Source organism: Thamnophis elegans, chromosome 12 (genome assembly GCF_009769535.1).
Source record: "Thamnophis elegans isolate rThaEle1 chromosome 12, rThaEle1.pri, whole genome shotgun sequence".
In the NCBI taxonomy this organism is placed as follows: domain Eukaryota; kingdom Metazoa; phylum Chordata; class Lepidosauria; order Squamata; family Colubridae; genus Thamnophis; species Thamnophis elegans.
In genome coordinates, this window is record NC_045552.1 from 10,279,299 (window position 1) to 10,306,002 (window position 26,704).

General features: G+C 43.4%; 1 protein-coding gene across 1 annotated transcript; it reads left to right on the forward strand.

The window, feature by feature from the left end:
* Positions 1–1,930: 1,930 nt before the first annotated feature.
* On the forward strand, positions 1,931–23,214 carry FXYD3 (FXYD domain containing ion transport regulator 3). Its single transcript, XM_032227499.1, has 9 exons — positions 1,931–1,981; positions 15,554–15,632; positions 19,786–19,840; positions 20,173–20,205; positions 21,158–21,181; positions 21,538–21,612; positions 22,518–22,554; positions 22,744–22,778; positions 22,930–23,214. Exons 3-9 carry the CDS (start codon positions 19,798–19,800, stop codon positions 22,944–22,946), a joined length of 264 nt encoding a protein of 87 aa, XP_032083390.1. The 5' UTR covers positions 1,931–1,981; positions 15,554–15,632; positions 19,786–19,797; the 3' UTR covers positions 22,947–23,214.
* The last annotated feature ends 3,490 nt before the right edge of the window (positions 23,215–26,704 follow it).

Genomic DNA, 26,704 nt, shown 5'->3' on the forward strand with positions numbered 1-26,704 from the left:
GTTGTAAATGGTCATTGCACTTCTAGTGGATGCAATTAAGTTGTATTTTGAACTTTCTTCCCAACTCTATGCCTACTAAATCTTTAATTGCAGCATTCATGCTGCTATTTTTTTCCCCCAGTTGGAATAAAAATGGGAAAACCAGAATTAACTCCAGCAGAAAACCTAACTAACTTCTTGCAGAAACATCTATTTATAGGCAGTGAATTGTACTCTCGCTGGGAGCTACCGTTCCATTTTCTTCCTGCATAACCGCATCCAAACTGCCTTGTGCTGGCAGAGATTACAACGCCCTTCTTCCTTACTCTTAAACAATTTCAGGCATCCCTCATTCAAGTCGTCTCCAGCCTGAGCTGGATTTTTTGAAAGGACAAAGAACGGTCCTCAATTACCACTTTGGTAACCGCTGAGAACAGGCTGTAACACAGTCTGGTTTCCACTTGGAAATGTTTTATGATTTGCAGCAGCCAAAATGCCTGATAAGATGCTGAAAGCTGGGCTGGGCAGCAACTGGGTGGAACAGAGTCAACCCCAACCCCATTGAAAGGAGCCAAGAAGACTCTTCCAGAAGGAGGAGGAGGAGGAGGAGAAGGAGGAGGAGGAAGGAAATGGCCTTAGCTCAGACTGCTTGTCCATCTAGCCCAGAGGGGTCAAAGCAGAGGTGGGTTTCTACCAGGGGTGGGTTTCAACCGGTTCGCGGCAGTCCCCGCGAACCAGTTGGTCGACAAACCCAGAAGTAACTAACTTCCGGGAACGGCGAAGGGCCCACCTGCCCGCCCGCGTTCCTTACCCGGTTTTGACAAGTTCTGCGCTTCCACGCATGCGCAGGACGCATACAGCGCCTGCGCGATCCTCCAGGAGCAGCTGGAGCATCGCACAGACGCTAGTATGCATGTGTGCGCTGCGCGCGTGCACGAGGACACCGCCAGCCCTGTTCCAACCGAACCGGTTGGAACGGGGTGAGAAACCCACCCCGGGTTTCTACCTGTTCGGACCAGTTCAGCTGAGTAGGTAGTAACTTGGCCGTCCACTCCTCCGAACCAGTTCTATTGGCGGTAGGCACCACCATCTTGTTTTTTTGCTTCTGCCCATGCACAGAAGCAATTTCTTTTTCCACTAAGCATGAACAAACCAGTAAAAGAATCTGGAACCCACTCCTGGGTCAAATGCAAGGCTGGTGGGCCATATCTGGACCGCAGGGGGCTTACATCCCACCCTGGAAACAGCGAAGGACCGGCCTACAGTGTCTCTGCCAGCGGAAATGGGACCCAGGACATGAGTGGGATTCAAAAATGTTAGCAACCGGTTCTCTGCACAGTTGCTGGGTGGGTGTGGCCATGGTGGGCGTGGCCTACTTGACTCCTGCACCATGGCAGGGCAGGGTGGCGTGTTTTTGCCCTCCCCAGACTCTCAAGGCTTCCCTCACATTTCTCTCATCTATCTACAGTATCTATCTTTCTATCTATCTCTATCCGTCTGTCGTCTATCTATCATCTATCTATCTATCATCTATCTATCTCTATCCGTCCATCCACCCATCTACCTATCTATTTGTCTGTCTGTCTGTCTGTCCATCTGTCCATCCGTCCGTCCGTCCATCCATCTCTATCCATCTGTCCGTCTCTCTCTCTCTCTCTCTCTCTCATCATCGTTATCATCTTTCCCCCCACTTTCTTTTTCTCTCTCTCTCCATCCATCATCTGAGCTGCTACACCTTGGGAAGAAAAAGCCATTTTATCCCTTGTACATTTCTACCATACTACCTTAGTAACCACAACCCCCTCCCTTCCACATTCATCATATCTCGAGCCCACAGTCTGAATCATCTAATACCAGTCCAATTTTTTTCCCTTCTTCAAATTAGGCAGAGAGCCAAGGTGCACAACGTTCATTAAATTCCCCACCCTTTTGCTTAGCTCACAAGGCCAGCCTTGATCAGAAGACTGGTAGCTTCCTGTGGGGAGCTTCCTTTTTATCCCAGGTGAGTGAATAACATACATGCCTTTGACTATTAATTAGCAAATCAGGGCCCTTCAAATGTTATCCAACCCTTCTGATCTCTCTCCCAATCCCTCTGCCTCTCCCTCCCTCCCTCCCTCCGTCTGTCTGTCTCTGTGTCTGTCTGTCTGCCTGTCTGTCTGTGTGCGTGTGTGTCTGTGTGTGTGTGTAAATTGATCAACCTTCCGGAGTTTGATAAGACTACATTGCGGGTATTTATTTGTTTTATTTGATTTGTCAATCGTTTACAAGATAATAGGTATAAGAATAAACATGAATGAGCATGAATGAAATGGGTATGAAAAGAAGGGGATAGTAGGACAGGGATGCGAGGCACAATGGTGCGCTTATGTACTCCCCTTACAGACCTCTTAGGAATGGGGTGAGGTCAACAGTAGACAGTCTAAGGTTAAAGTTATGGGTATATATATCTGTCCATAAAATAATTCTTGTTCCCCAAATCTGTTGGGTGGTTTTGAATTTTGGCTACTCAGAAGTGAGAATCCTATTTGGACTTTAAAAATCCCTTTAGGGGACTCCAGCAAGATCCATGTGACTCTGAAGACCACTAGAGAGCAAAGGCATAGAGGGACAGAGCAGAGGAGAGGGGGGGGGATAATCTGGATTTGTTCATCACAATAATGCACAAAGTAAATGCTCACAGTAAATCTCTGTGTGTTTCTAAAGGAGTAATTTGTGAAAAGGGCTTGAAGACCTGTTGTACCAGCCCAGGGGTGATGGCCTGAAAAAGCATGGTCCCTGCTTTGGGGTGACCCTGCATCCTTGCTTCTTAACCCATGCTGGTTTCAAGCACCACAACAACGAAAACAAAACTGGGGAGTTTTGTAAAACACCCCATTAAGTCCGTCCCATTTGGGGAACCATGGGGATCCTCCTTTAACAACTGGGAACTGTGCACCCCGATTGTCTCTCCCATAGTCCCCCACCTCCACAGGTTTGTACTGCCTGAGAACCATGGACACTGTAATCTATGCCATTCTGAGAATGCCAGGTGGAGGAAGGGGGGGCAGTTTTTGAAGACGGGGAACTTTGTGGAACAGCTTGCCTTCAAAATTTGTGGGTGCTTCATCGCTGGAGGTTCTGAAGAAGAAATTGGATTGTCCCTTGTCTGAAATGGCACAGGGTCTCCTGCTTGAGCAGGGGGTTGGACTAGAAGACCTTCAAGGTCCCTTCCAGCTCCATTCTGATGGAATTGAATTGTGCAACGTTCCTCCCTCCATTCCGCTCTCTTCCTAACGAAGCAGGCGCCCCTTCCTCCTCCCCTCCTCCCTAAAATAAGGAGGACAGGCCACTTCGGCGGCCCCGCCGGCAGGAAAACCTGTTCCTCCGTATACCTGCCCGCGCAGGTTTGGGTGTGGTCTCCCTTGGGTTTTACTTAGCCAGGCCGACAGGAGGGGCGTCCCCGCCCGCCGCTGGCTTTCCGGGTCGTTTGGGCTACCAAGTTGCTTCTCCCAGGTTCTCCCTGCTGGGGTAAGTGGAAGGGGTCGAGAGGAGCGGGGCTGGATCGGGCCGTTTTCCTTGGGGAGGGTCTTTTCTGGGCGACCGAAGGGGAGAAGAGCTGGTTTCCCTGCGGGCTAGCTACGTTCTTGGCCGGGAGAGGCAGCCAGCGAGCCTCCGACTTGGTTTCGCCTTTCGTTTACTGGCGCTTGGGTTTCCAAGCAGGCTGGCAAGGGGGCAACGCGTCTTGCCCCGCGATGCCTTCGGCTGGCACGGGAGGGCCGGGCGAAGCGGGGCTCCCCCATGGGCTGATCTGGGCCTCTCCAACCCGAGAGGGAGGGGGGAGTTTTAAAAAAAACTTTCTTAGCAACTTCTGTAGTTTCCCCGAGAGCAGCGGACAGCGACTTCTTGGATCGCGATTGATTGATGTTATTTTCCCCCACTTTGCAAAACCGCCAGAAGCAAAAGAAACCGACGCCTCGGGTGGCACTTGAGTCATTATGGCGGGCATTAAAACAAACGCAACGCGCGCACACACATCCTTAGTGGCGCTTTGGTGGTTCTCCAAAGTCGCTTAGACACGCCTGGGTTGAATCGGGAACTCCCAGCTCTGGATTTGCCCTCCTTTCACCAAGGTTCCCTTCAGAAAATGGGGCCAATCTCATTTAACCGCTGCCTTGCTTAGCAGGGGAAATTCGGGGCTCAGTTGTGAGGACTGCCTCTCCTTGCAAACTTTGGCCTCCCCAAGTAACCGTGGCGGCTTGAAAAACAAGGCGACTCTCCTATTTTGCATCCCTAGCAGGAAACCCGGAACCTTTTGTCAAACAATTGCATCACCTCTGGCTATTGTTGGTGGAGAAACGCAGAAATTTTTCAGCCTCGCCTGAGCAGGGAGAAAAAAAAAGGGGGGGGGGAGTAACTCCCAGTCCGGATTAACTACAAAAGTGTTTTCTGCAGGCAGGTTTAATGGCCTTCGGGTAATAAAACGGATTATTCTCCCCTTGCTTGTATTCAGAGGTTGATTCTGCTATTGTGTAGAAAGGAAGTCGGACTTTTGTCCTGGACAAAGTTTTATCTAACGACATGGGGTTGTGTGTGTTTTCCTTGATCTTGGTCTTTGGGAGACCTTGTTTCCCTGGGGGGTTGGGGGGGCAGCAGGGGGAAAGAAAGCAGAAAGGAACCAGATCAGAAAGCCAGAGATTTACACAAGGGGTGGGAAGACAAGGAACTTAAGAACATTTTTATCTATCTGTCTGTCTGTCTGTCTGTCTATCTATCTATCTATCTATCTATCTATCTATCTATCTATCTATCTATCTATCTATCTATCTATCTATCTATCTAATCTACCTACCTACCTACCTCTATCCATCCACCCATCTCTTCTGCCATCTGCCTGCCTGCCTATCTCTCTCTCTCCCTCCCTTCATCTCTTCTGTCATCTATCTATCTATCTGCCTATCTATCTATCTATCTATCTATCTATCTATCTATCTATCTATCTATCCATCCATCCATCCATCCATCCATCCATCCACTCATCCACCCACCCATCTCTTCTTTCATCTATCTATCTATCTATCTATCTATCTATCTATCTATCTATCTATCTATCTATCTATCTATCTATCTATCTATCTATCTATCTATCCATCCATCCATCCATCCATCCATCCATCTATCTATCTAATCTACCTACCTACCTCCCTACCTACCTACCTCTATCCATCCACCCATCTCTTCTGCCATCTGCCTACCTGCCTGCCTGCCTATCTCTCTCTCTCCCTCCCTCCATCTCTTCTGTCATCTATCTATCCATCCATCCATCCATCCATCCATCCATCCATCCATCCACTCATCCATCCACCCACCCACCCACCCACCCACCCATCTCTTCTTTCATCTATCTATCTATCTATCTATCTATCTATCTATCTATCTATCTATCTATCTACCTACCTACCTACCTACCTACCTACCTACCTACCTACCTACTACCTACCTACCTACATACCTATCTATCTAATTTGTCACTTATGTACAAGATAACAGGAATAAGAATAAACATGAATAGGAACACAGGAAATGGGTACAAATAAATGGGGACAGTCAGACAGGGACATTAGTCATGCTGGTGCACTTATACACACCCCTATTGACCTCTTAGGAATGGAGTGAGGTCAACCGTAGACAGTTTAAGGTTAAAGTTATGGGGTTTGAGCAATGGTGAGATTCAAATAATTTAACAACAGGTTCTCTGCCCTAATGATTTCTTCCAACAGCCAGTTCCCCAAACTGCTCAGAAAGTTAACAACAACTTCTCCCGAAGTGGGGCAAACTGGCTGAATCCCACCACTGGGTTTGAGGATTTAACATGGTTAAATTTAAATTGAGCCATGGTTAAAGAGAGACAGGAAGATTGGATCTCACAGTACAGTTTGTTTTTTCTATTCTTTTAATGCTGTGCTAGTTAAGAAGTTAAGCCCGGGGTGTCCAACCTTGGTGAGACCTTTTAAGACCTGTGGACTTCCATTCCCAGAATTCCCCGGCCAGCATACCTTGCCATCAAATGCAGATTGCGTGACTTTTGATCTCTTGTTCTGTAAAATTTGAAAGAAATTTTCCTTTGGGGCAAAGTTTCTTTCTCAGGGGTGTGGAAAAAGCTGTTTCAATGAATGGCTATTGTGCAAAAGCCCCAGAGGAAGATAATATCTTGATTAGGCTTTGCCCAAAGTGGCACAAAAGTTATCAGTGCGTTTTCACATTCTCCAGCCTTTTGAATGGTTAAATCAAGCTGGAAGGAAAAGAGCAGAAAGAAGTAAACACATCTATTTAAAAAAAACACTCCAAAAAGGAGCTGAAAGCTTTTTTCCCCTCCCTGCTTTCCTTTCCCTCCTCCTTTCTCCTTTGGTATTTTAATCCTTCTTAAAATTTGCTCTGTTTGTCTTTTTTGTTTTAAGAAACATGCACACACCACATTGATTCACAATGCAACGTTAAGTAAAGTATTGAGACTGAAACTTTTATTGGACAGCAATTACTTCGATGCACCCTGCAGTGGCTTTTAATGATATATTTAATTCTGGGTGGAAAAAAGCTGAATCAACTTACACTCTTTTAATATTTTGCAGCTAGACTTCAGCTTAAATGGCAATTGAGATATAGAAGCCCATCACAGAGCAATGTCATTGTAAAACATGATGTCACGTGACCATGACAATTTCAGCCATCCCTTTTGCATCAATTGCTGTCGTTAAATAAGGACTTTGGGTGAATGTGACTTCTGATTTCCTGTCGGCTTCCCCAGTGATTTTGCTTGTGGGAAGCCAGTAGGAAACCTCAACAGTTGTGATCATGTGATTTCAAGGATGCTGTGCTAGCCCCAGTGACCCACTGTAAATACTCTTTGTTCAATGAGATTGCAGCTTTGAACAGTCGCTCAGCAGACAGTTGCAACCCGAGGACTATCTTTAAATCATCAATAATGCCGTTATAATATTTATTTCTTCTTTTTCTCTTCAATGGATTTCAACATTCATTAATAACATTAAGTAGAGACCATTATATTAAGAAAATGCATTATGTAACTTTCACAAAAATCTAATTAAAATCATTACCATTAAAAAACAACAACTCCAAACTGCTTAGTTGTAAACGATGCTGCTTGACACATTTTTGTCAGTGGGAAAAGTTTGAAAAGATTTTGAAGGGACATTTTTAAAAGAAGCAGCATATGCTTAGTAGCCTGAATTGTAAAGTAACTTGATATTTACGCCAAGGTATTTCAAATTCTGGTAGTACAGGTACTCCTAAACGCACGAACCACAATAGAGCCCAAAATTTAGGTTGCTAGGTGAATTTTGTCCCATTTTATGACTTTTTTTTGTTGTTGTTGGATATCTGGGAGCCAGAGTAATTTAATATAAAATAAGATTGACAAGTGGCTAAATGGTTTGGCTCAGGATTTTTAAAAACTGCTATATTCAAGTTCCTGAATCTCTGACTATCACAGGAATTGATCTCAAAGCTAATATATTTTTTTGCAATGTTTTTTAAATTTTATTTTCCATTTTCATAACATACAATCACATATATACTATACATAGCCAGTATCCTAATTAAATAGTAATTACATCAGTTCCTCTTGTCATCAACACCCAAAAAAATAAAAACCCATTATTAGCTCTTCTACTCTCCATACACCTCTTTCTTCTACCTCTCTCCTACCTCCTATCTTCCCTCCATCATCCTTTCCTACTCTACTTCCCCTTCCTTTCTCCTCCTCTCTCTTCATTCCACTCCTCCTTATCCTCCTCATCTTCCCCCCTTACCCTCTCTCCTATCCCTCTCTTCTCATCTTTCTTCTCCCTTCTGTTTCCCACTCTTCCTCTCATTGGTGTATTTCCGCTTCCATATCAATATACATAACATATCCTAGTTTTAAAGAAAAAATAAGAGAAGACAGTATACATGTGGGATCAAATTACATTAAAATCTAACACCTCTCGTCAAACCTAATATACATCTCCCCTCCCCCCCCCAACCTTCCCTCCTCCGCCTTCCCAGAACCCATACACGGTATAAATCTTTAACAAAAACAGTCTAAAATATATTTGAAAAAAGAATAGAAAATTGGTAACTTCTTTACATTGAACTTAGCTCCTCCATTTTACGACTTTTCTTGTCACATTTGTTAACTGAATCACGACAGTTGTTATATTAATACCACGGTTGTTAAGCAAATCTGGCTTCCCCATTGACTTGGGGAAATGGACAAAGGGGGATCACATGACCCCAGGATACTGCAGCCGTCATAAATGTGGGTCAGTGGGCCTCTAAATAGAAATTTATCTGACCATGGAAATGCAGCAATGATCATAAATGTGAGAGGTGGCCATAAGTCACTTTTTTTTTCAGGGCCGCTGAGACTTCGAACGGTCTCTAAGTGAACTGTTGTAAGTCGAGGAGAACCCGTACTGACTTTAGAAATATATCAGCATTGTCCTGAGACAGGCGGCTTCCAGTGATGGAAGGATGTGAAACTTCTAGGAAACAATCCTTTTTAATAAAAGCAGTTGCTTTCTCACACGGGGCCTCATGTTGATACAACACTTAAAAGATGTGGATAAATAATGCAATAACTTCTCTACTCTGTTGACACTTTCCAGCAAATCTCATTAGGCCAGGCCTTTTAAAGCTATTTTTATTCTCGGCAAGCGTTACACATTGTATACATTTATCAAAGTGGCAGCCTGCTTTGACTGTTATTTCATTTCCTGGTGTGAGCTTTGCTACAGGGCGTGTCTAGTACACAAACTGAGAAGCTGATTGTGCAGATTGTGCAGATTGTGCAGCCACTTTGAAAATGCCATCTCCAATTCCTTTGCGAGATTGGAAGCAGGCTGTAAATGAGAGAGGCTTATGCAACAGGGATAAAGAGCCTGTGTTTTCTGTACAGAGAGTCCTCGACGTACGACCAGAAACGAGACTGTAAAATTGGTCCTTAAGCTATGTGGTGGTTAAGTGAGTCATCACACAACCATGCCCAGTTTTATCCTCTTTTTTGGCATTGGTCATTAAGGGAGACGTTACAGGACTGTGAATGGTGATGTTTCCTGCAGGCTTCCCCACTGACTTGGCCTATCAGAAATTGACTGGGAAAGTCACTAATGATGATCATGTGACTGCAACTGTCATAAGTGCGAGCCAGTTGCCAACCCTCTAGATTGTGATCATCTGTTAAGATCCGTTGTGTGACGACTGGTCGTAAGTCACTTTTTCCAGCACTGTTGTAATTTTGAACAATCCCTAAGTGAATGGTTTTAAACCAAGGACTACTTGGATATTTGGACTACAAGTCTCACAGCTGTGGACAGTTGTATTAGTTGTGACTCATGGACATTTGGAACATCTCTAAATGTTGTATACGTACTGCTCAAGAAAATACTGAGCCACAACTGGCCAGTGGTTTCACTTCATTGAAAGCTTTCAATTCCTTTCTTACAAATCAAGGCTATGTAGTGGAGGAAGGGAGAGCTTCAGATGCTGCAGGCTAAATCATAGTTTGGCTAAATCATAGTTTGTAGTAACTACCCTGTTTCCCTGAAAATGAGACCTCCCTGGATAATAAGCCCAATCGGGCTTTTGAGCGCATGCACTAAAATAAACACTCCCCCCAAAATAAGCCTTCCCTGAAAATATTGCAACACAGCAGCAGCCACGAGTTGACCACGCTCACCACCTCATGGACCTCAAAAATAAGAAGACCTCCGGAGGCTTCGGGGGGAGGAGCCTGCCGCCGTCGGGAGCTCACCGAAGCTCCTCTCAGGGTTCTGGTCTGTATATCTTATAAGATCTATAGATATCTCCCCTTTCTGGCAGAAAGGGGCAGGGAGAAGGTCAGTCGTTAGGATCTCTTTGTAATTCATAGCTTTTTTTTTTTGCTGTGAATGGAGAAGAGGTTCAACATTAGCTGAGCTTTTACTCCAGCCAGTTCTCCGCAGCTGCCTTTTTTGCAGCCCTAGGCAGATTGCCCCCCCCCCCCCAGGACAAAGCTAAGCTATTTAAAAACTAATCCGGGCGGGGACCATTCCTGAGGAATTTCTTTTATTACTATCTAAAATACCAGCTTCAACTTTGCAAAAGGCTCCCTTTTCTAGCTGCGTCACAAGATGGCGATCTTATAGCTTTTCTGTTTGATGTGACGTACTTAGTCAGCCTTACTCTCCTGAAGGCTTCTCCGTATAACTGTTAAAAGATTAACTGAGGGGAGCAGAGACTTTGATTCTTGGCTTGCTTGATTGCTTGTCTTTTATTTTTATTCTGGAATGGCTCCCAAATCTAAGCAGAAGCGCTTCCTTAATAACATATCTCAAAAAACTGCTATGAAGCCGCTACCCTTGCCTCCTACGTCCTCCACTGGAGATTTGTTAACACAAGAATTTCTTCTCAAAACGCTTAATAATTTCAGACAGGAAATTAATCAACTGATATCGGATTTATATGATCAATTTGATGCTAAAATTGCTCAAGCAAAGGAGGATTTGATCGGAGTAATGACAGTCATGACAGATTATATTGCTGAAACGGAGGATAAATTGGAACTTTTGGAAGAAACTAACTTTAATTTGACATCCAAAATTCAAACGTTACAACAGGAAATTGAAAATGCTCAAAAACAACTTGTCATGATAAATTATAATAAGACTGCCTTCGCAATAAGAGTTAGAGGACTGCGTGAAAACGAACAGGAGAATTTGAAACAGATCTTCTTTGAGGCTCTTAGCCGCTCGGTGGGAAGTCCGGGACTTAACTTTGATTGGCAGATTCAAAAAATTTACCGCCAGAATTCGTGGGTAGCAAAACAGCGACAGCTTCCGAGGGACATAATTATATACTTTACCACAAGGGAATCCAGAAATGTGATAATACAGAGGCTTTACAACAAGAGGTTGAGAATTGATGGACAGGACTTGATTGTTTTTAAAGAGATACCATCTCAAATATTAAGAGCAAGGAGAGATTTCATTTTCTTAACTGAAGAACTCAGAAATTCTCAGATTCCATACAAATGGGAAGTCCCAGCTGGCATTACAGTTACATTTGGCAACCAAAAATACCGCATTAATTTTGTCTGTGAAGCCCGAGAATTTTATTACAAGACCCTGAAGGCGGGACTTCCTGACTCATCCGGACCTGGAGAGAGACAAGGAGAAGGAGAAGACAAGCAGCGAGACACGTGGCTACAAGGCGGAGGGTGTTGCTTTCCTCTTCCGGAAGGGCAGAAGAGTAAAGAATAAAGACTTAGCGATGTTCTTAAAACTTTATGATTTCTGCCTGGGATAAAATGGAAAAGTTGTATATCGATGATGAGACATGGAGACTGAAAGAAGCGTTGCCGATTGTGGACACATATTGTATATAAGATTTGCCTGAACTCTAACTCAAACTGCGCATGAATTATTTTCCTAGGCGAGGAGAGCGGAGATCGCGATCTTTTTGAGTTGTGGTCTGGGACGAACGGAGTTGGGAGGCGCGTGGGAGAGGGAAGGGTAGCGAAAGCTTAACTAGACTACTTGGGGCTAGAATGCAAGCTGATGTTTGTATGAGTTGCTATTTCAATATAAGGTTAAGAAAGATTAGTCAGAGAGTCTCCAGGAAGGTGGAGTAAATATGTGAGGAGCAATGGACGCGGATAAAATATATATGTGGATATGGATAAAGGCAGGGCGGAAGGTAAAAAAAATTTACATGTGGATGTGGGTAAGGATAGAAAGGGAGGTGTTGGAAATGAAAAATGAAAGAAGTACTTGAGTTTAATGGTTTTATAGAAAGGTTTGGATATTCGGATAAAAAAGAGATAAATTAAAGGTCTGAATAGATAGATAAAGCAATGAGACTTTTAGTGGGGGAATCCTAATTGATTAACTTACCTGGCTCTAATACAGTTTGAAACCCTGCAAGTAGTAAAATAACCGAAATTTGGAATGAGCTACATTGTTTAAGATTTACAGATGATGGGAAGCTGTGTTAATGTAGTGGGTTTATTGATCTTTCTTGTTTTTCTTTTTTTTGTGTGTGTGTGTGTGTTTTTTTCTTTTTTATTTTTTACTATTCCCTTTTTTTTGTTTTTCTTTTATTTTTTTTAACTTTAAAGTTAGCTGGCTTTATTATACTCAAGTGCTTGTTAAAGAACTATACCGGGTATGGGACCTGGGAAGCCGTAAGGGGGTTAGGGAGGGGGGATTATAGGGGGGAGGGGGGAGGGTGGAATTACAGTTTCAATTCTTAGAACAATAAGAATTCACTTGTATACTGCGGCTCGTTTTCCTTTTTTTTCTTTTTTTCTTTTATTTTCTAAAAAATAAACTGAATAGATTAATTGTAGGGATACACCAAAGTGAGGAGAAGAGGGGAAGAGGGAGAAGTAAAGAGGGAGCGAGAGGGGAATGTAAGGAGGGTGAGATGGAGGGAGGGGGAGATGTCTGAGGGGGAAGGGAAGTAGAAGAGGGGAATGCTGGAGGGGAGAAATGAAAGTTGGAGGGGGAGAAGAAAGGGTGTATGGGGGATTGAAGTATTTTTTCCTTTTTTTTGTTTTTTGTTACGCACAGTATATAAGTGATTGTATAAAATGAAAATGAAAATGAAATAAATAAAATGTATAATAAAAATAAGAAGACCTCCCTGAAAATAAGGCCATGTGCTTATTTTGGGGGTCAAAAGAAAATAAGACCCTGTCTTATTTTCGGGGAAACACGGTACCATTTGCTGGACAAGTCACAATAAAGTCATTTCATTGATACTATAACAGGGGTGTACAATGAGATTTCATTGAGGACCGCATCAGGGTTGTGTTTAACCTTGGGGAGGGGAGCGTGGGGAGGTGTGACTAGCTCAACATCACTTGTGGTGGCGCTAGTGCTCTGCCAGCGGAAATGGGCTCCCAAGCTCCGTTTTTTGTTGCAATGGCCTCCTGCAAGCATCTGCCAGCGAAAACAGGCTCCCAAGCTCCGTTGTTGGTTGCAATGCCCTCCTGCAACCCTCTGCCAGTGAAAATGGGCTCTTGAGCTCCATTTTTGGCGACAATGCCCTCCTGCAACCTTCTGCCAGCAAAAACAGTTCCCAAGCTCCACTTTTGCTGGCAGAGGCACAGTGGGCTGGTCTTTCACTGTTTCCAAGGTGGCCCCATGGGCCAGATCTAAGACCTATAATATGTAATGAGTATCTGCCAAGTTGTAGCTTATAGTTTTTAACTTGGAGTGTTGTTCAGATGTAGCCAGTGATGCTTTTGTCAACAAACCATGCACAAGCCAAGCATTGTTAAATCTACGGTAATGCTCCTACCTGTTAAGCCTTCACAAGTGGTTTCTGGCAGAGATTGGAAGCTGTGTTTCTCAAAAGCGATTTATGAAAGAAAAGCTAAATCACCTTCCTACTTGTGGAGACGTGCATAGGCACAAAGAGACTGCATTCACTGCTTATTGAATTAACCTATTTTTTTTGGGGGGGGGGGCAGTAAATCCTTCCACTTTATTCTAAAATCCATGATTGACATTGTTTTGTCTTTTTTTAAAAAAGCCATCCTGTCTGTATTGATGATGATTGCCATAAATGGTAACACAGTTTCATAACGCAACTTTTTAGTAGTTCTCTGTCTCTTTTTGTTAAGTTTTTATTTTATTTTAATATGAACAATCCATCTATCATTAAACAGTGTCTGGGTACAAGTATTTTGTGTGAACAATTAAAATTTACAATCGTGTTCATTATTTAATCTATTCTTAGCTTAATACCAATACCTTAAATGTCTAATGCTATAACACTCCTCTTCGGGATTTGTTTAACTCTATTAATTCGATTAACTGTTGGTACATTTTCTGTATTTTACACGGCTCCTTTTACTGCTAATTCTTATGTTTATTCTCTCACAATCTTTTTTTAAACTTGGCCCTTGACCTGACTTCATTTGCGGAACATTTTTTAAAAAAACGCTTTACATTTTGGGATTAAAGCTGCCACAATCAGAGCTGGCAGGCTCAGAGCCAAAGAGGCTTCCTGAGCTTGTTGTAACTTGTTTTTCTTCCACAATAATGCTGTCATAATGAGGTGGAAACTGGAGTTTTCCAAGGCGATCATTGTTCTCTGCTTTGCCAATCAGATTATTGCCTTGGCACCTGGTGGCTTTGGACACAAAACTCACAAGTCTCCAACATTCTTCGCAACCTTGGTTGCTCTCTATCCTAAATCTTGCATGAAGGCACCATACAGTTTTCAATAACACTTAGACCAGTGGTGGGTTTCAAAAATTGTTCGAACGTACTCTGTGGGTGTGGCCTCCTTTGTGGGAGTGGCTTGCCGCCCATGTGACCGGATATGAAGATGCCGACGACACTTGTCAGAACCACCTTAAATTACCTCACACACAGCACTGGCATGCATAAGAATAGGATGTAAACTTGTTTTTTAAAAGACATCTTTGGTTTGCGTTACAACAACTTCAACACACGCAATGTTCTGATTGCACCACAAACGCAGTAGTCATCCTCACCGTTCACAGAGGCACTGAGTTTTATAAATATGAGCATGATAGTGTAGAATAATCATATCCAAGGACCAGTGGTGGGTTTCAAAAATTTTTGGAACCTCTTCTGTAGGTGTGGCCTGCATTCCGGGTCCACTGGTAGAACCTCTTCTAACCGGTTCGGTAGATTTGACGAACCGGTTCTACCGAATAGGTGCGAACTGGTAGGAACCCACCTCTGACTTAGACATATAAACCGCTTCACAATGCCCTCTCTAAGTGGTTTCCAGTTCCTAATTTCTACCTCTATTATCCAACAATTAATAAAACAAGTCCCATGTTTGAAAATATTCTGTACCTTCTTTTTCTTGTATCTTTAATGCCAGTCTGTCTATTTCTGCAGTCTAGTCTTTTTTTTAAATTACATCTTTTTCTGTAGGTCTTTCCTCATTTTCCCAGTCCTGTGCAAATACTGAGAATTAAGCTCTTAAAACATGGTGGCTCAGTGGCTAAGATGCTGAGCTTGTCGATCAGAAAGGTCGGCAGTTCGGCGGTCTGAATCCCTAGCGCTGCGTAACGGAGTGAGTGCCCGTTGCTTGTCCCAGCTTCTGCCAACCTAGCAGTTCGAAAGCACGTAAAAATGCAAGTAGAAAAATAGGAGCCACCTTTGGTGGGAAGGGAACTGTATTCCGTGCGCCTTTGGCATTTAGTCATGCCGGCCACATGACCACGGAGACGTCTTCGGACAGCACTGGCTCTTCGGCTTTGAAATGGAGATGAGCACCGCCCCCTAGAGTCAGGAACGACAAGCACATATGTGCAAGGGGAACCTTTACCTTTTAGATCTGTTGAAATGGATTCTGATTCAGAAGCCGTCTTTCTCCAACTGGGGCTGGATGAGCAATCTCTTCCTGGGGAATTCAGGGATTTGAAATCCGCTCATCTTCAAGTTGCCCAGGTTGAGTAACACTGCTCTAGAAAATGATGCAAGGGTGTAAACAGGAAGGGCCCATGTCACAAGTATTTGCGTGGGCAAATTTTCCTCTTTGCACAGATTTTCTCCCCATTGTTTTTCAGAAGTCCATTCCATACATTTTGGAGAAGACTCTTCAAACAGCTGCAGATCTGTCCTGAGAATAAAGCAGCGGAGCACCAGGTATGTAAGCGGACAGGTGCAGAAATCTCTTAGCTGTGTTGGCATCTAGTGGGCATCAGGATTTTGCAACACAGGCCTTGTCTCAAGGCCTTCCATCTCCTGTTTTCGCAGGGTTTACCTCCAGCTTTTGACCCAGAATTGCTCTTGAGATTTAAGGGCCAAGACATTTGCTCTGGAACCAGCTGGTTGTCTTGTTTTCTACACCGGTGAACTGTGTTAGAATAAGAATGGGAATACAATAGCAGAGTTGGAAGGGACCTTGGAGGTCTTCTAGTCCAACCCCCTAGGCAGGAAACCCTGTCTCATGCATTCATCTAAAGAAGGGAGTCTGTACAACAGGCAGAGGCATTGAAAAGACCTACTCAGGATGAGAGCTAATCAAACATAGCATGCCAAGGGAGCCATCGTGGTTTGCAACTATAGAACACAATAGCAGAGTTGGAAGGGACCTTGGAGGTCTTCTAGTCCAGTGTTTTTCAACCACTGTGCCGCGGCACACTAGTGTGCCGTGACATAGTGTAAGGTGTGCCGTGGGAAAATTACTTTATATATAGTCAATATAGGCACAGAGTTAAATTTTTTTGACATTTTCTAATGGTGGTGTGCCTCGTGATTTTTTTCATGAAAAAAGTGTGCCTTTGCACAAAAAGGTTGAAAAACACTGTTCTAGTCCAACCCCCTGCCTAGGTAGGAAACCCCATAATGTTTTAGACAAATGGCTATCCAACATCTTCTTAAAGACTGCCAGTGTTGGAGCATTTACAACTTCTGGAGGCAAGTTGTTCCACTGATTAATTGTTCTAACTGCCAGGAAATTTCTCCTTAGTTCTAAGTTGCTTCTCTCGATTAGTTTCTACCCATTGCTTCTTGTTTAACCTCAGATGCCTTAGAGAATAGTTTGACTCCCCCTTCTTTGTGGCAACCCCTGAGATATTGGAAGACTGCTATCATGTCTCCCTTAGTCCTTCTTTTCATTAAACTAGACATACCAGTTCCTGCAATCTTTCTTCATATGTTTTAGGCTCCAGTCCCCTAATCACCTTTGTTGCTCTTCTCTGCACTCTTTCCAGAGTCTCCACATCTTTTCTACATCGTGGCGACCAAAACTGAATGCAGTATTCCATGTGTGGTCTTACCAAGGCATTATAAAGTATTAATGCTTCCCATGAACACTTCACGTGTTACCTTTCAACATGTTGTAACTGCTCCTCTAACTGTAGGGAGTAGATTATACTCTTAGGTTCCTATGCAACCTACTTTGTTTAGCATTAGCAAAAATTACAAAGAAGCTGGTTCTTACCCATTTCATTTGGCATTTTGTCACATGTTTGCTGTTATTGATTCTCAGCAATTCCTACCTGCTCTTTCTTTTCAGTGATTTAGCTTCGATGGATCCTTTGCAGCCAGTAATTTTAATATAAAAGTCCCTCGGGATTAGTCCCGGACAGATCAAATATTTTCTCTTTCTGTTATCTTCCTGGTTCCTTTTTTAAAAACACCCTTATCTGTGTTTCTTTCTAGCCCTTCCAATATTCTTTGCAGCTTAGCTCTCCCTCCCAAATCTTGTCTGAAGATACTCTCCAGTTTTCAGTGCTGATTATAATACAGCTGGTCCTCGCCTTATGACCACAATTGAGTCCACAATTTATGTTGCTAAGTGAGAATTTATTAAGTGAATTTTGCCCTGTATTAGATCTTTCTTGCTGCAGTTGTTAGGAATTATTAGGTTAAATGATAAACTTCAAAAGGCCCAGCCTGTCAGGGTAGCTGACCAGTTTCCTGTAAGGCTGTAAACTGAGATGATGAACTGAGAATGAGTCGGCAGGGTTACTGCCGCTTTAAGAAGTAGCCTATATAAGGGAGGCCATGTGAGGGTGTATCTCTCTCCTCAGGTATCTATCTCCATTGTAGTTCTCCGTGTAGAGTTGAAGATTGATTGCTTGCCTAGTATTTGCCTGACACATGTATGTATGTATATACAAGTCCTGTATATAAACCACTGTTTGAAAGACAAAACCTCTGTGTACTGTATATTGCTCCTGGGTTGTCTCAAAATAATAGTCATGCTGTGCGCAATCTAACACAGCCGATGCATCAAACGAGTTCCCTGAATTCCCCAGCTGACAGGGAATTCTGGGAATAGAAGACCACACATCTGGAGTAGTCAAAATGGGGTTGAGTAATTCCAAAGCAATTCATCATTCAAAAATGTCTACTGTTCAACAGACATTTAATATTTGGTTCCTATGGGCATCCTGAAAGATTAGAACACTGATAAAGCATTGTCAGGCTCAGGCAACCTGATATTCTTCAAATGTGCTGGAGTACAATTCCCATTCTTCTTGCTTACTGTGGCAAATCCACTTGGCAACAAGGAAGATGTAATCTTCTGGAGACATCAGGTTAGATAAGATGGTCTGTGCAAGAATCATGAAAAAGGGACCTTCCGATTGCAGCTGATGATAACCCAACTATCAGCATTCTCTTAGAATGAGGGATGTGGGCAGTTATAGTCCAGTTCTAGATGCAAGATCAGACATCCCCCATCCCTGATTCTGCGTAAGAGTCTTCTTGCTTCGGGTGTTGGGTGCCTGGAGTGCAAGCATGAAACCTGCCCAGTTGCCCTCTGTCACAATTCCTGCACAAACACACAGCCCTAAAATCTTAAATTATGCAGGAGAATAAAATTGGCAAGGAGAAGATGTTTCCCACCTCCCAAAACACGAGCATCAGAAGATCCCCCTACGAAATCTTTGAAGAATCAAGAGAGACAAAAAGAAATAATTCCACTTTGGGATTTGCTACTATGAAATGTGGTGGAAATATGATTGTGTTACGGCTAATCTTGAGTGTCATTTATTGCCTGGACTTGGGTCTAAGATGGATCAAAAGGGAAGTTATTTCTTTAGTCAGAAAGAAGAAAGGATCCCAGGAGGTATAACTACAGCAAATACTTAGATCCTTGGTTACAATTTTCCATTTATTTAAAAGTGTTAACAATGAACTATACTGTAGGATAGATTAGAGATAGATAGATAGATAGATAGATAGATAGATAGATAGATAGATAGATAGATAGATAGATAGATAGATGATAGATAGATATGGATGGAAGATGGGTTGCTGCTGGTTCAGCTCAGATTGGCTAAACCAGTAGTAGCGGTGGCACGAGGTGCTGCCCACCCGCCAGAAGTGCGCGAGCGCTTGTGGGAACACGCATGAACCAGTAGTAAAAAATTAGCAACCCACCTCTGGATAGATGGATGGATGGATGGATAGCTAGATAGATATGGATGGATGGATGGATGGATGGATGGATGGATGGATGGATAGATAGATAGAGTGATAGATAGAGTGATAGATAGATAGATATGGATGGATAGATAGATGATAGGGATGGATAGATGATAGATAGATAGATAGATAGATAGATAGATAGATAGATAGATAGAGTGATAAATAGATAGACAGATATGGATGGATAGATATGGATGGATAGATATGGATGGATAGGTCCGTGGGTGGGTGGGTGGGTGGGTGGATGGATGGATGGATGGATAGATAGATAGATAGATAGATAGATAGATAGATAGATAGATAGATAGATAGATAGATAGATAGATAGATAGATAGATAGATAGATAGATAGATAGATAGATATGGATGGATAGATAGATGATAGGGATGGATGGATAGATAGATAGATAGATAGATAGATAGATAGATAAAGTGATAAATAGATAGACAGATATGGATGGATAGATATGGATGGATAGGTCCGTGGGTGGGTGGGTGGGTGGGTGGGTGGGTGGGTGGGTGGGTGGGTGGATGGATAGATAGATAGATAGATAGATAGATAGATAGATAGATAGATAGATAGATAGATAGATAGATGATAGGTAGGTAGGTAGGTAGGTAGGTAGGTAGATAGATATAATGATAGGTAGATAGATAGATATGGGTAGATTGATGGATGGATGGATGGATGGATAGATAGATATGGATGGACAGACAGAGAGACAGATATGGATGGATGGATGGATGGATGGATAGAAAACTATATAATCTTATTCAATTAAATTAGCTAAGAACTTGGAGTTGGCTAATAGAAAGTCTAAATTGGCCATTGTTTTTTTTCTTTTTTCCTCCCTAGATCTCTACCAAGATGACATCCACCGCCATGAATATCCTCCTTTGTCTGTTGATTGGTAAATGTTCTTGCCACTCTTCTTCACCTTTGGTCTCCTCTAGGGTAGATTTAGAGTATTCTTGGGAATCTGTCAGGTAGAAAACGTCAGGTCCACCCAATTAAATTGATTTATTGCCTATGCAATAAATCCCAGCTTCCCAGCTAACAATTAGCACTTGGAATTAGATACGGTTGAGAGGAATTTATGGCTGGTTGGAAATAGTTTAGTTTGCTTGTGGCTATGTAAGGATGCTAGGCAGATCCCCTTTTAACTCCACCTCCAGGGCAGAAATTGCGACCTGCATTTTTCTCATCACTTGATAATATATTTTTTTCATCTCATGTTTGCAGGTTTCCCTGTTCTGAAGGGAAATGACACTACAGGTGAGTAACTTCATAGGCTGAGGTCTCGTGGCTTCCTACAAACAGGGCAGAAGTGGGACCTCTTCGAAATAGCAATAGCACAGACTTATATACCACTTTACAGTGCTTTACAGCCCTCTCTAAGCTGTTTACAGAGTCAGTCTCTTGCCCCCAACAATTTTGGGTTCTCATTTTACCCACCTCGGAAGGATGGAAGGCTGAGTTAACCTTGAGCCTGGTGAGATTCGAACTGCCAAATTGCAGTCAGCCGGCAGTCAGCAGAAGTAGCCTGCAGTACTGCACTCTAACCACTGCGCCACCGTCATCGTGAAAAATTAGATCAGGGACCATCTCATGGATGCCTTCTTGATTTGTCAACCTCTAATCATTTATTATATGGAAATAATTTAATAAATACTGCACTACTTTAATTCATAGCACTATGAATAATGATTTACAACCCCTTGGATATCCCATTGACAGTTGGGGAGGGGTCAATACTGACCACTTTCCAAGCATCATCTTCACTGCTGTTGTGTATGCTGGCTTGTATAGTTAAGTGTTGTAGCTGAGCAATATTAGGGAAGCTATTAATTGTCCACTCAAGAATAAAGCAGGGTTCATACCCTTGCAATGTTTTCGTCTGCATTTAAACAAAGAATGATGAACATATTTGGAACTTTTGATTTCTGTCTTAAGCCTAAAGATATTTACCTATGTAGCAGGCTGGGTTGCTATTATCCTTCTCATCTTCTCATCTCTCCCCTATAGTTATGTATGATTATCGCTTGTGGTTGTTTCTTATGATTAATGATTGTAACTGTGAGACAAATTCCTTCTGTGTCCAATCACACTCGGCCAATCATGGATTCTATTCTCTTGTAGGCAGCTGGGAATCCTTTGCCACTTGCCTAGCTAGAGTTTCAAATCCCAAGCAAACAGAATGTTAACTATCTTTCTTTTCCTTTAGCAGATAAACCCGACCCCTTTAATTATGGTAAGTATATCTCATTCTCTGCAATGTTTTAATAGCATGTGGGTGGATGTAGAGCTTATAAAAAGGAGGAAAAAATATGGGGAAAAATTGTACCCCATAATAGCCTGTTTTCCCTAATCCATCCACCCCTGTGGCCTATTTTTGTATGCATCTCCTTCAAGGATGTTATTTTTTCTTCCTTTCCACAAAAATGGTCCCTAAACACGGCCATTTTCTTAGCCAAGTGGAATTCTTCAGCCCAAGGGGAAAGCTGTCCTCACCCCATTTTTTGCTTGTAAAGTGGGCAGTATTGAAGTGAGCAAGACAGACTTTGTGGCTAATCTGAACAAGTCTCCATGGTTTCTTTTCTCTTTTAGATTGGAAGTCGCTCCGTATTAGTGGTATGGTGTGTGCAGGCATTCTGTGTTTTCTGGGAATTGTTGTCCTCCTGAGTAAGTGGAAAACGACAATGAGGGGAAAGAGAACAATTTTGGATGATGGGGAAAATGCTGTGTGTTTGTTTTTCCGTTTGGTCTTTTTTTCTCTCTCTCCCTCCTCTCCCATTCCTCCTCTCTCCTGCTCTCTCCCTCCCTCCTTCTCCCTCCCTCCCTCTCCTTCTCTCTCTCTCTCCTCTCCCCCCTCCTTCCCTCCCTCCCTCTCCTTCTTTCTCTCCTCCTGTCTATCTCTCTCCCTGCCTCCCATTCTCTCCCTCTCTAATTCCCTCCATCGCTCTCCTCTCCCTCTCTTTCCCTCTCTCCTCTCCCCTCTCTCCTCCCTCCTTCCTTCCCTTCCCTCTTTCTCCCTCTCCTTCCCTCCCTCTCTCCTTCCCTATCTCTCCTCCTTTCTTTCTCTCCCTCCTTCCGTCCCTCCCTTTCTCTCTCCCCCTCTCCTTCCCTCCCTCTCGTCTCTCCTCTCCCCCTCTCCCTCCCTCCCTCCCTTTCTCTCCCTCCCTCTCTCTCTATTTACAGTTGTGAAACCAAAGAGAGGCCTGCTATTTTTATAAGTAATTTGATCTGGAAGCCTTTCAGGCTGGCGGCTAGGATGCAAACACTTTAAATAGATTTACACCCACCCCAAACACCGAGAATCAACCACAGCCATCCCAAGATTTTGAGTTTCCTGAGGTTTAAACACAATGTCCCCTCTCACCAATGTGGAGTAGGAAATTCCACGATGGGGATTGTGACTAGCCATTCGTACTAGATGTTTTCTAACCGCTCTAGGAAGACTCAGGAAATGAAGCTGATTGTTTTGCTTGCTAAACTGGCTTAGTATGTCAACTGTTCTGGGTGATTTTGCCTCATTCCTTTTCTTGGTTTAATTGTTGTCCTTCTCATCCTCCTCCCCCCCAAACCAGGTGGAAAGTGCAAATGCAAGCCCAAAAGGAACCGCAGGTAAGAATCTTTTCTAAACTTTTCTAAAACAGTAGTGGGGCACATTAAGCTCACTTGGGTAAGCCCATTTGGGCTTCACACTCCTTGGGATAAGAGTGACGCTGATTGTCCTTTCCAAAAAGGGGGATTGAGGAGGCAAATCTCGCTCCAGCTTCTTCCTTAACCTCCATTTTTTCTCCTCCCATCTAGCGCTCACAGTGGGGTACCGAAGCAACCCCTTACAGGTAAGAGAACCTGCAGGGGATTATGTGTGGATAGAGAATTGCCCTCCCTCTCTCCTGAGTCCAATTGTTATGTGGAGCGAGGGGCAAACCACGCCATTTCTCTTACCTAAAATGTCCCTTGTTCTTTGGTTTTCTCACCCGTGTCTTCTAGGAGCCAGCGAGTGCTGAACGGAGGTCCTTCCCACGATACCACCGGCCCTGACTGTTCTCGGTGAAACGGCCCTCCACCCTGACCAATAAGCCACCGACTTCTTTTATTGCCTTTTCTTCTTACATTACTTTTGTGAAATAAAATCTCACTGCCAGGTTAGAAAGGAATAATGCCCCCAATATATGAACAACTTCACGCTGAAATAGGATTGCTCGGCCACCAGAATGAGTAGAGATCTGCTTCGTGGGCAGTGGTTGGCTTAACTCTGATTTATTAACGGAACAAGAGCTGGGTTGCACTATGCAGAAAATCAGAAGCAAAGCAACCTCGGTTGACTTGTTCCACTAGTCCTTGACTTGTGGCCACAACTGAGCCCATAATTAAGCATGGCAGTTGTTAAGTGAGCTTTGTGACATTTTATTTTTTTTCCACAGCTTTTAAGCAAATCACTGCGGTTGTTGAGTGAATCATATGGTCACTAATTGACTTTGGCATCCCCCATTGATTTTGCTGGCCGGAATCCAGCTGGGAAGGTTACAATTGAAGGATCACATGATCCCAGGATGTTGCATCCATCATAAATACATTCCAGTTGCCCAGTGCCCAAATGTTGATCACATGACCATGGGGATGCTGCAATGAATGGTCTTGTGAAAACTGGCCCTAAGTCATTTTTTTTTTCATTGTAACTTTCAAACGGTCACTACACAAATGGTTACATGTCAAGGACTACCTCTGCTTCATTCTGCACCACTGAGAACATGCCTTGCTCACTTTCTGGATTACCCTTCTGGGCGAACCCTGTCCATGGTGGTTTATTCAATAAATCCTAGTTGAAGAAACGGTGGTTTAACATAATATGTCCAATAGCTATGTTACCTTTTTTGACTCGGTGTTCCAGTGCTTTGACTGTTGCAAAGAGCTTGTATGAAAAGGATTGTGGGTTTTGCTCCAGTTGTTGACTTATGGACAGGGGAATCCATCTCCCGCGGCACACTTTGGCTTTGAGTAGCTTCCTTGAGCATCTGGATACGTGGAGACAACTCCGAACATTCATGAGCCCACAAACAATATATGGAGTTTTATTTATAATGTATTGTGTGTGGGATGCCGCATCGCGAAGGGAAGCCCATAGGAGAAATCAACAAGTCCTTCTGAAGAAACCTCCCGTGGTGTATTTTCTGCTTCAGCTGTGTCCAGCGAGGGGAAAGTATACAATAGAGTGCCGTATTTTGGGGAGTATAAGACACACCTTTTTCCCCTCAAAAAAGAGGCTGAAAATCTTGGTACCTCTTATACACTGAATACAGCATTTTTGGCCTCCTGCCCACTTCACCAAAATGGCCGTGCATAGCCTTTAGGAGGCTTGTAGAATGCTCCTGGGGGCTGGGGAGGGCAGAAATGAGTGAAAAACAGGCCGTTTTTGCTCAATTTTGCCCCCTCCCGCCATCCCAGGAGCAATCTACAAGCCGCCTAAAAGCTATTCATTATGTTTTTTGGAGAAAAAAAGAAGCCCATTTTCATGAAAAACGGGCTGTTTTGGGGAGGTCTGTAAAAAAGCAAAACCTTCTTTTAAAAATTTGCCTCTTCAAAATCTTGGTGCGTCTTATACTCCAGTGCGTCTTATACTCCGAAAAATATGGTAACTCCACTCCTAGAAGGAGATTTGATGACTCTGAATAACACGACGGCTATTTACAGGTTAAAAAATAAATGCCGGACTGTATTCCTTGCAAGCCCACCTCTGTTTCAGCTAACAGTTCTGTTCGGAATGGCTCCCAACTGCCCCTTCTGTCCATGAGTCAGCATATTCCCCCCCCCCCGCCCAACAATCTGGATCCTCAGGGTTCAACTGCGGAGTTCCTGGTCTCTCTGAACTTGGTTGCTTGCTTGCAAAAGTTTCATTACCTAACCAGGTAACCTCATTGGTGCTGATAATGTTACCTCGTTAGGAAATGAAATGTCGGCAAGCAAAACAACAAACGGCACCAGGAACCAAAATTAAAGGAGTCTTTGGGATAATTAACACATCCAAGCCAAGCAAAATTATTGCCGTCTTAGGCTAAGTTGCCAGTGAGATCCTCAAAGCATGTATGTTGCTTTGAGTTTGCCCAAAATAAAGGGTGAATATAAAATCTAATAAACAGCACGTAAAGTTGTGTGGTGAACTTCGGCAGAACCTCCAGAAGTCCAAAGAGGAACCAGAAAGATGTTCCACAAAGTACTCACAGATCGGTGGTGGGTTTCAAAAATTGTTGGAACCTACTCTGTGGGTGTGTGGCCTCCTTTGTGGGAGTGGATTGCCACCCATGTGACCGGATATGAAATTATGAATTAGTACTTAGGTCAGTCCAAGTAGCTATTCAGAAACTCTGGCATTGAAGCATGCAAGTCTTAAAGCTGTCAAGTTACAAGATCCTTGCCAATGGTGGGTTTCAAAAATGTTTGGAACCTCTTCTGTAGGTGTGGCCTGCTTTCCGGGTCCACTGGTGGAACCTCTTCTAATCGGTTCGGTAGATTTGACAAACCGGTTCTACCGAATAGGTGCGAACTGGTAGGAACCCACCTCTGTCACAGATGAAGAAGAGTCTTCAGGCCTCTGAAGGCATTCTTGGAGATAGCTTCTAGTCTGTTTTGTTCAATGAACCTGGAAGAGAAGTCCTCGGAAGTCTCAAGAAAGGAGGAAAAAAGGGATGGGGCAGCGATTAAGATGTTGGACGAAGGATGGGCTAATGTCAACCCTCAGATCATGGGGGGATTTGGGCCAGTCAAGCTTTCTCAGCTCAGCCCGCCTCTCAGGGGGGAGGAGAAAATGTGAAAGGGGAGAACCACTGGTACACACTACACTGCCTTTTGCTTCTGGGAGAAAGGCAGCACCATAATTTGACAAAGAAACATGCAAAACAAAAAGGCAAATGAGCTCTAAATCTGGAATACAACCTTTGAAATTTTCATGAGAAAAGGAAAATAAAGCTGACTGCAATTGTACTGTAGATATTCCCACAACATTGTCAAACTTTCTAAAAAGGCATCATTATTCTCATCTTCCCTATTACCTATCTCCTTATTTTATGACTATAACTTTATTGCTTTTCACTATTGTTGTATGTACATTGAGAGGGAGCCGAGGTGGCGCAGTGGTTAAATGCAGCACTGCAGGCTGCTTCAGCTGACTGCAGTTCTGCAGTTCGGCTGTTCAAATCTCACCGGCTCAGGGTTGACTCAGCCTTCCATCCTTCCGAGGTGGGTGAAATGAGGACCCAGACTGTGGGGGCAATATGCTGACTCTGTAAACCGCTTAGAGATGGCTGAAAGCCCTATGAAGCGGTATATAAGTCTAATTGCTATTGCTATTGAGAGCTTATGCACCAGAACACAAATTCCCACTTGGCCAATAAAGAATTCTATTCTTCCCCCCACCCCTTTTTTCGGTTCTTTCAGGCTTAAAACAGTTCATAGAGCATAGAATCATAGGGCTGGAAGGGACTACTAGTCCAACCCCCTGCTCAAGGCAGTGGAGCTTATACCATCCTGATCAAAAGATTGTGCTGGAGCACTCACAACTCCAGGAGGCAAGCTGATCCGTTGATCAATTGTACTCACTGACAAACAAATTCTCCTTACTTCTACTGTAAGTTTCTCTTTAACAAGCTTCCACACATTACTTCTTACTCCTGCCCTCAAGTACTTTGGAGAAGAAGTCAATCCCTTCTGTGTGACAACCCCTCCCAACAGTTTCTCCATAGGGTTCTGTTCTGACCCCCCCCCCATTCCA

Bases quoted from the DNA above. Each gene is read 5' to 3' on its own strand.
- FXYD3 (XM_032227499.1), top strand. From the start codon at position 19,798: ATGACATCCACCGCCATGAATATCCTCCTTTGTCTGTTGATTG. The intron at 19,841-20,172 runs GTAAATGTTCTT...TCATGTTTGCAG, and splicing joins CCTCCTTTGTCTGTTGATTG to GTTTCCCTGTTCTGAAGGGA. The intron at 21,182-21,537 runs GTAAGTATATCT...TTTCTCTTTTAG, and splicing joins ACCCGACCCCTTTAATTATG to ATTGGAAGTCGCTCCGTATT.